The sequence below is a fragment of the Zeus faber genome (assembly GCF_960531495.2).
Source record: "Zeus faber genome assembly, chromosome: 1".
NCBI lineage: Eukaryota > Metazoa > Chordata > Actinopteri > Zeiformes > Zeidae > Zeus > Zeus faber.
This window is the reverse complement of record NC_137193.1, coordinates 47919268-47928533: the sequence shown is the minus strand read 5'-3', so window position 1 is coordinate 47928533 and position 9266 is coordinate 47919268. Positions and strand designations below refer to the sequence as shown.

General features: G+C 40.5%; 1 protein-coding gene across 1 annotated transcript; it reads right to left on the bottom strand.

The window, feature by feature from the left end:
- Positions 1 to 626: 626 nt before the first annotated feature.
- Positions 627 to 8516, bottom strand: clcc1 (chloride channel CLIC-like 1). The gene is made up of 10 exons (XM_080014444.1): positions 8284 to 8516; positions 6272 to 6361; positions 6008 to 6118; positions 5549 to 5770; positions 5334 to 5474; positions 5149 to 5248; positions 4654 to 4751; positions 4315 to 4461; positions 3647 to 4150; positions 627 to 1959 (listed from the first exon to the last, which is right to left on the bottom strand). The coding sequence occupies exons 1-10, from the start codon at positions 8431 to 8433 to the stop codon at positions 1861 to 1863; spliced, it is 1662 nt and encodes a 553-aa protein (XP_079870570.1). The 5' UTR covers positions 8434 to 8516; the 3' UTR covers positions 627 to 1860.
- Between the last annotated feature and the right edge of the window lie 750 nt (positions 8517 to 9266).

Below are 9266 nucleotides of genomic sequence, written 5' to 3'. Positions count from 1 at the left end.
AGATATTGGATTTTTTTGCACCTGTTAAGCCCATTATAGAGAGAGGGAGAGACACATATTGATTGAGTTCTTATCAAAACATTCCATGTTTATGCCTTGAGTTACTTTTGGATCGATATATTTTTGGAATCCAACCACGCAAAAGTACCCACATGATTTGTTTCTTAGAATTCATGGATTCTACTTAAATTTTAATGAATACTTAGAAGCAAGGTTAAGTATTTCTATCATTTTTGAAATAGTTAGTGGCCATTATGAGCCTTCTTATTAAGCTCATATCATTTCAATACAGGGACGGGCATTTTTTACTTGCGGGGACATAAATCATTTTACTTTAGATTTTTTTATGGACAGGAAGCCCTGGACCCAGACAGTATGTTTTCCTGGTGTCTGCGAGCGTTCCCAAAGCCGAGCACCATCCATGATACAAAACTCCACATAAGAATACCGGAGTGGGTCTATGTGGTGTGGGAGTGGTTCAGTTTAACCAGCGTCGTCTGTGTCGGAAGGCCCTGAAAACACCACTTGGGGGGCTTGTGGCATGCCGAACTGCTAGTCTATACTCTTCATAAATGCAGTTTTTGTAGTGGTGCATCAATATAATTTGGAGAAATAAACCAAACGACTTACAACAAAATGTTTTTATATTTTATACCAGGCACTGCTCTCTGCAATCGCGATTGTTACAGTACACCGCTGTATGGTGATGTAATGAAGTATCTGGAAACAAACTACCACCAGAACACCAGCACTCAATTGCAAGTGTTCCTATAATTGTAATTATACTGTGCAGCTTAAGCAAATAAAGCCTTCATATCATGTGACCTGACCACAAAATTCAGTTTTCCTACTGTAAGATGTTTGACAAATGGAGTTTGAGACCGATCTCAGACTCTGAATCTACAATTTTTTTTTTTTTAAGGAGGAATATGTAATAAAGATTCATCCTACGTGGCTGTTCACAGGTCATATGCGGTTTAAATCCAATGAAAACCAAAGGAATTCATTTGACGTCTACTTCTAGCTGGAAAAACCAGAGACATTTCTGCATAAATAAAAAACAAAGCCCCACATTGCCAATGCAGATTGGATGATGATTAGAAAGGTTTTCAAAACCTCTGGCAAAGTTATGCATGCCTTTTGGATTCAACATTAAAAACAGCCCAAATTGCTCAGAGTGTTGGGGGAAAAACTGTGCTGTCACGCTGTTCTACTAGTTGGGGTATGAAACACTTTGCAGTGCATGAATTGCAGTGCATGAAACAATTGTTTAGCAAGATCAAGAATGCTTGCTGAATTTTATAAATCATCCTTGATTCTTCCTTCCCTCATTCAAATTGGCAATTTGGCATCATATATTGGCCTTCAAGATGGAGATTACATTGCAGTTCCTTACAGCAGATTGCTGTAGGGATGTTGATTTGTTGAGATACGCTTAAAATTCCCTTGCAAATCCCATTAAGAGGTGTATTCTCAAATATTTGAGTCAACCATCAACTAATAATGGAGAATGCAACATGTCAGACAGATTTGTAAGCAACAAACTATATCCAATTAAACCAGCAGCACTGTGGATCTATACATCTCAAAAGCATTGTTCAGCTACTGCTGATGAACACGAGTAACAAATGAATACATACAATTTCTGGTCTAAAAGCTAGTAAACTGAGGAATCAATATATAATATGCCCATTCAAAAAAAGTACACCATTCAAAGGTAATTCACCGGATTATTAATTATCATACAATATTACAATATTTACAGCAAAGTAAATCTTTATGAATTGCGCTTATTACGTTTTTATACAAAAATACCCTTTAAGCCTCCAAAAGAATAGTTTTCTTCAGTAAAAAAGGAAACTATTCTGTGTGAGCCATCTCTTGAACTGGAGCGCCGATAGTCTCAACATATTCCACTGAGACGACGGATGCTTTCTCTTCAGGAGAAGCTTCAAGTAACTGTACAAAGGACAAGGAAGGATTATTTCAGATGAGTTTTTTTAAAACAAGCATTTTTCTTTGTACAGTATGAGCTACATGAGTAAGTATTTGAGATACATTTAATAATGAGTATTGTATGATTGGCTTCTTTTAAATGTTGCAGTGCATTATGTGAAGATATGCACTAATATTGCAATATTGGCTGGTACCTTAACTGAATGATAACCATCAAGCACTATTGCTTAATTGAATTGAAATACAAGTAATTGAAACCAAATACCTCCATGAATTATTGGAAAATAATGATAGCTACATGGGATTTTCAGTTTTGAATTAAAGATTATCTTTTTGTGACTTTTAGGGCAGGTTCCCATGACCTAATGTATTTGCATGCAGCACAAACAACAAAACGTCTTGTCCAGATTGAAATACACCGACCAGCCACAACATTAAAACCACCTGCCTAATATTGTGTAGGTCCACAGGTGTCGCCAAAACAGCGCTGACCCGTTGAGGCATGGACTCCACAAGACCTTTGAAGATGTCGTGTGGTATCTGGCACCAAGATGGAAGCAGTAGATCTTTTAAGTCCTGTAAGTTATGAGGTGGGGCCCCCATGGATCGGGCTTGTTGTTCCCACAGATGATCAATCAGACCCGAACAAAGGCCATCGACATGATGTAAAAGAGAACCTGATTCATCAGGCCAGACCACCTTCTTCCATTGCTCAATGGTCCAGTTCCGTAGCTCACATGCCCATTGTAGGTGCTTTCGCTGGCCGACAGGGGTCAGCATGGGCACTTGACTGGTCTGCGGCTACCCAGTCCCATACGCAGTAAGCTGCGATGCACTGTGTGCTCTGACACCTTTCGATCATAGCCAGCATTAACTTTTTCAGCAATTTGTGCTACAGTAGATCTTTAGTGGGATTGGACCAGACGGGCTAGACTTCACTCCCCACACGCATCAACGAGCACATGGGAGCCCATGACCCTGTTGCCGGTTCAGCGGTTGTCCTTCCTTGGACCATTTTTGGCCGGTACTAACCACTGTATACCAGGAACACCCCCCCCCCCCCCCCCCCCCCCCCAGACCTGCTGTTCTGCTCTGACCCAGTTGTCTAGCCATCACAATTTGGCCCTTGTCAAAATCACTCAGATCCTTATGCTTGCCTATTTTTCCTGCTTTCCCTGCATCCAACACACAACTTCAAGAACTGACCGTTCACTTGCTGCCTCATATATCTCACCACTTGACAGGTGCCATTGGAACGTGATGATCAATGTTATTCACTTCACCTGTCAGTGGTTCTAATGTTGTGGCTGATCGGTGTATATTTCCAGCCGTATACCTCACCATCCAGATAATTTCTGGCTGCACACATGCATAACAAGCACAACAATCAATTCAACAGTCATCTGCAACACACAAGTTAAACTACTGCATCTAAAATTCTCTATCAACACCAATGATGATGGAAACACAAAATTCCCCTATGAACACACATTATTTACCAATTTATGCAGCATCTCAATCATCCTCCCATTAATGCATGTACAACGCTGAAGCATTCAAACACAAAAAAATACATAATTTTAACAGCATTAGGACAGTTTAGTCAAGAGGGTGTAACCAATTAGTGCTTGTATGTTAAATAAAAATTAACACAAGTGCTTCAATGCAACTATGCATTTAAGCATCTTACCTTAGAATCATTTCCTGCTTTTTCAGAGGGCAGATTCTCTTCCTGTTTCTCAGCCTCACTCAGGTTTGTGTGCTTAGCAGGAGGATCCCTCGCTAATTTCAAAGAAGTATCTCCAGGTAGCTTCTCCAGGTTGACTGAATCTCCCTCAGTTTGGGAGTCACTGTCAGAGGCAGAATGACCATCTAGCGGCTCTTGGTTCATAGGACTCTCCCTTCGCCGCGTCTTTGTGTCGTCTTGGCTGTGGGATCGGTCCGTGTTGCGTATTGTCTCCACAGGCACGTTGGCCCTGTGCGAGCTCCGCCGTCGAGCCTCCCCTCTTTCCAATCGGTCAGGTCTTGGTGTGGGTTGCAGAGCGTCGCCTCCTGCCAAGTCATAGTCACGGTTCCTGAGCCGGGGATGCTGAGGCTGGTCCACCTCTGGTGGAGGGGGGCCCCTGTGATGCCGCCGCAGTGGCCCTGTAATCCCGTGTTGGAAGGCTGCATGAACGCCTCCATACATGATGACCTGGCAAAGAGGAAAAACTCAATGACAATGACAAAAGTCTGGCACTTGCATTCATTATGTCCATAGCCATATATTTACAAATTAAACACTGACTATGTGAGTAACAACGGCCTATAAGTGTTGTACTGCTGTGTGAACACAGCAGCTTTACAACGGGCCCTTACCAGTATAGACAGTACTATAGTGATGAGAACGGGGATCTGTAGAGTGACTGGAAGGTCCTTGAGAAGCGCTCTGAGGAACTCACTTATGCCCTGTCCAAAATGCTTAAGGGGCTCTGTGATGAAGGTGGTGATTGTAACAGAGATAGCCTAATGACAGAGAGATGTTTATAATGATGCAAATATTGGATTTTTATTTCATCGTTTTAGATGAAATTATGCCTAACAAAAACATTTGAATAAACAAATACCTACAACTACATAATCCAAAAGGTTGCATGCCTTCCATAGCTCATAACTGTGTTGAGACAACATCTGGCCAACATGCAATATGGAATATACCTTGGTGGGGGGTACCAGCAGGATCGGGTTGACCATGAGGACCTCATAGTATTTCTTACAGGGGTCATCCTGAAGAGTCCATGTACTCCTAAACCACTCTGTGTTTAAAGGTTTAAAATACCCGCATCAGAAAAAAATTAAAATACAAAGTATTTCAAACTGTGTGTAAATTTAAATCTAAAACTATGTTTTCCTTTTAACAGTTTCACCGTCACAGGTTTTTCTTGGTGTTTTCCCTGCCATAGCACAAGGATTAATAACATGATATTGTTTATTGGATATGATTGAAACTGAATTGGGCCCAAGTATGGAAACCTTTGTCTTTACAACACAAAAACATTGAACTTGATTTATTATTTAAGTCAACAATAAAAAAAATACTATAGATGGGATATCCCCCCCAACAACCTATTATGTGCTTTTATCCTTGGTATGGATATTTTTCCTAGCATCAGATTTTCTTAACGGATGCTGTGTAAATTGTTATCGTCTTACCTTTCAAGCTATCTTTCCAGTCTATTTTCTCGACTCCGGTGCATTTTCCATAGACACTATCCATCTTTGTCATGCTGTTTTGGTGCTCAGCAAAGGCAGTCTGGAAAGCAGATTTTAGCATTAAAAAAACATGTTTTTGTAAAAGCCTTTGGAAGAAGGCAACGCTCAAGAACAAATAGTGTTACCTTGTATAGATAGAACCAGTTCCATACTATACTAATGAAGAAGCAGATGGAAAACAGTCTCTTGAACTGGACAAACCAGGACACCACTGACCATAACTCAGTGCAAATGATTAAGACTATGATGAAGACACCGGCAAGCACCTGCAACACAAGAGATTAAATCAATACAATAAATATAATCAATGTCCATTAATGTCATAATTGTAATGATTTACCTTCAAAACAGTATCTATGTCCACACCAAAAGTGTCTTCAAAACGCCACTTCCAGGCCTCATGGTCAAGGGGTTTTAGGTCCACCAGCAAGTGGCTGAGAGCATCATCTATGACCCCTGGTCTCCAGATCTCACTCCCCTCCAGAAGTTTTTGGATCTCTGCCACACCGTGTCCAGTCAGTCTCACCTTCCCATTGAAGAACCTTTCCTCGTGATCACAAAGCTGATGAGAAAAGGTGTGTTAACGTAATGTACTACACTAGATACTAGTGTAGTACATTACTAGTTTTTATACTGTATATAGCATCAAAATAGTCTGTATTGCTTTAAAAAAAAAAAAAAAAAATTATTCTGGTCAAAGTTACCTAGACATAGTAAAGTGAGGTTTTAAAAATCACGTCAACTAAATAACATGAAAAGAAAACCATCTCACAAGAGGAAAAAAAAAAAAACAACCTACCAAGCTGACTCTTTCTGTCAACTTCAGGAACCTTGCGAGAAATCTCCTAAACACTAGACTGCATGTGTGCTGTTGTGCCATTGAATTAAGGATCTTCTTCTGATCTTCAACCTGCAGAGGAGCAAATGTAGATACGTCTCAAGGTTGCTTGTTATTTATTTAAACCTCTCAAATGTAAAGATTCTTACAGATATTTTAGGCTGATTCATTATGTTAATTGATATAGAATTGCTGATCTGGTCATGTTTGTATAGAAGCACAGACCTCTTTTTGCAACTCTTCCTCTTTTTTGTTAAAATCCATATCTTGATTGTATTCCCGTCTTTTTGTTGACACCTTGGGGTAGTTAACTGGCTGTGAAGCAATAAGTTAAAGAGGGGCTAATACATTAGACGTACAGACACTTTATTCTAACCTGGAGGGAAATTGTGGTGTAACAGCAGCGCACATCAAAACAATAGGCAATAATAAAACTAATATGAGAAAAACACAATAGAATTATTTTGCAATATAAAATAAAAATAAATAACAATGAATGAACATCTGTATCAACAATTCACTGTCAAAAAAAAGGAATTGTGCATGTTTATATACACACACACACACACACACACACACACACACACACACACACACACACACACACACACACACACACACACACACACACACACACACACACACACACACACACACACACACACACTAACAGCTTTTTGAAACAATGCTTCATGCCTCCTGAAAAGTGATGACATTTTAAGCAATTTTCTCATGTATACCTACATGCCTTTAGTATGTCATAGAGTAAAGCAAAGAAAGTGTTAAAGAGAAATTATTGCTAAAGAGATCAATTATATTTTAAAATGGCCTGGACAGATTTGTTGTACCCCTTAGAAAAGATTATAAATAATTGGATTATAGTGATATTTCAAACTAACTGTTTTCTATAATTGGTATCACACATCTTCAATCTTATAATCAGTCATTCAGCCTATTTTAAAGGAGAAAAGTAGTCACTCTGCTGTTTGGTATCATTGTGTGCACCACACTAAACATGGACCAGAGAAAGCAAAGGAGAGAGTTGTCTGAGGAGATCAGAAAGTTATAGAAAATTAACGTCAAGCATGTTAAAGGTAAAGGCTATAAGACCATCTCCAAGCAGCTTGATGTTCCTGTGACTACAGTTGCAAATAAGAAGTTTAAGATCCATAGGACTGTTGCCAACCTCCCTGGATGCGGCCGCAAGAGAAAAATTGACCAAAACAAAAGAGCCAAGGACAACTTCCAAAGAGGTACAAGCTGAACTCCAAGGTCAAGGTACAGTAGTGTCTGATCGCACCATCCGTCGCATTTTGAGTGACAGTGGGCTCCATGGAAGAACACCCAGGAGGACTCGACTTTTGAAAGGAAAAACATAAAAAAGTCAGACTGGAATCTGCTAAAATGCATATTGACAAGCCACATTGCTTCTGGGAGGATGTCCGTTGGACAGATGAGTCTGGAGCATTTTTGGCAAGTCACATAAGCTCTATGTTCAAACGAAAAAATTAGGCTTTCAAAAAAAACACCACCATACCTACTGTGAAACATGGAGGAGGCTCAGTTATGTTTTGCTGCGTCTGGCACGGGGTGCCAGTCTCAAGACTATCAAGGCATTCTGGAGCGAAACGTACTGCCCAGTGTCAGAAAGCTCTGTCTCAGTTGCAGGTCATGGATCCTCCAACAGGATAATGACCCAAAACACACAGCTAAAAGCAGCCAAGAATGGATAAGAACAAACCATTGGACTATTCTGAAGTGAGCCCTCTATGAGCCCTGATCTGAATCCTATCGAACACCTATGGAAAGAGCTGAAACATGCAGTCTGGAGAGGGCACCCTTCAAACCTGAGACAGCTGGAGCAGGAGTGGGCCAAACTACCTGTTGACAGGTGCACAAGTCTCATTAACAGTTACAGAAATCGCTTGATTGCAGCGATTGCCTCTAAAGGATGTGCAACAAAGTATTAGGTGAAGAGTACCAACAAATGTATCCACGCCATTTTAGAGTACAACTGATCTCTTTGTCAATCATCTCTCCTTTCACTGGGCCTTTGCTCTCCCCTATGACGCGGCGAAGGCATGCAGGTATACATGAGAAAACTGCTTTTCATTTCGTCACTTTTCAAGGGGGAATGAAGCATGGTTTCAATGAGCTGTAAAAGTGTGTGTGTGCGTGTGTGTGTGGCTAGATCGATCTCACTTCGTAAGCGTCCGAACGGCGTGACCACGTCTCACCTCCGCGGGTTTCCTCATTGTTTTGGTGTTTATATCGTAGTTCAGCATGTCGTACGGATCGACCCAGTCGTCGTCGTTCCCCTTCCCCCCCACGGCGGCCAGGCTGCACGCCAGGGCGCAGAGGGCCGGGGCGGCGGTCGGTGTCCACATTCCAAGGCGATTTGAGTATTTAAGTCACGTTCTCGGGTCTAAAAAAGAAAAAATTATCCAGGATCGACCCCGCGTCTCACGACGTGAAGGCGTACGAAAACGATGACCACGTGACTGCAACGTCATGGACCAACCGGAAGTTGATACCGCGAGCGCCTGGAAGAAATGTCCGCAGCAGTTGCTATGATACAACAATAGTTAAGAAATTAGGTTTTATTGCCGACGTGTTCTGTTCCATTATTCATTCATACTATTGTCCCTTTCATCATTTTATTTCATTATTATTTTTTTTTACATATATTTTATATTATTACACTCACCGGATGTCCTGTAATCATGTTGAATGCATTTTGTTATTGACTGTGGAGTCATGTTTGTCATGTTTACACACACACACACACACACACACACACACTATATATAACATTGATCATCTCGTTCCAATTCAAGATTCAAGAGGTTTATTCGTCACATACGCAGATATGCTTTCATACATCTATGCAGTGAAACGTCAACGCAACGCACCCGGTGATTATATGTTGTAGACTGAACACAATCATTTCTACTTGGCTAACTTACTGAGTCCTAAAACGTGATGCAGTAAGTCAATCGAATAATAGAGAATCAAATCCAATAAAAATGACGCAAAGGTAATGCAGAGTGGGGGTACAAAAAGGAAATAAAGGGAATAAACTTATGTATGTGGTGGCTATGCCACCTTAAAATGGCAAAGATGGTTTCTTTCCAAATTTTTATTTAAAAAAAAAAGTCAACTTACACCTACAGCACAAGACATAAGTACATAATCAATTCAAATTAAAGTTTTACTACGT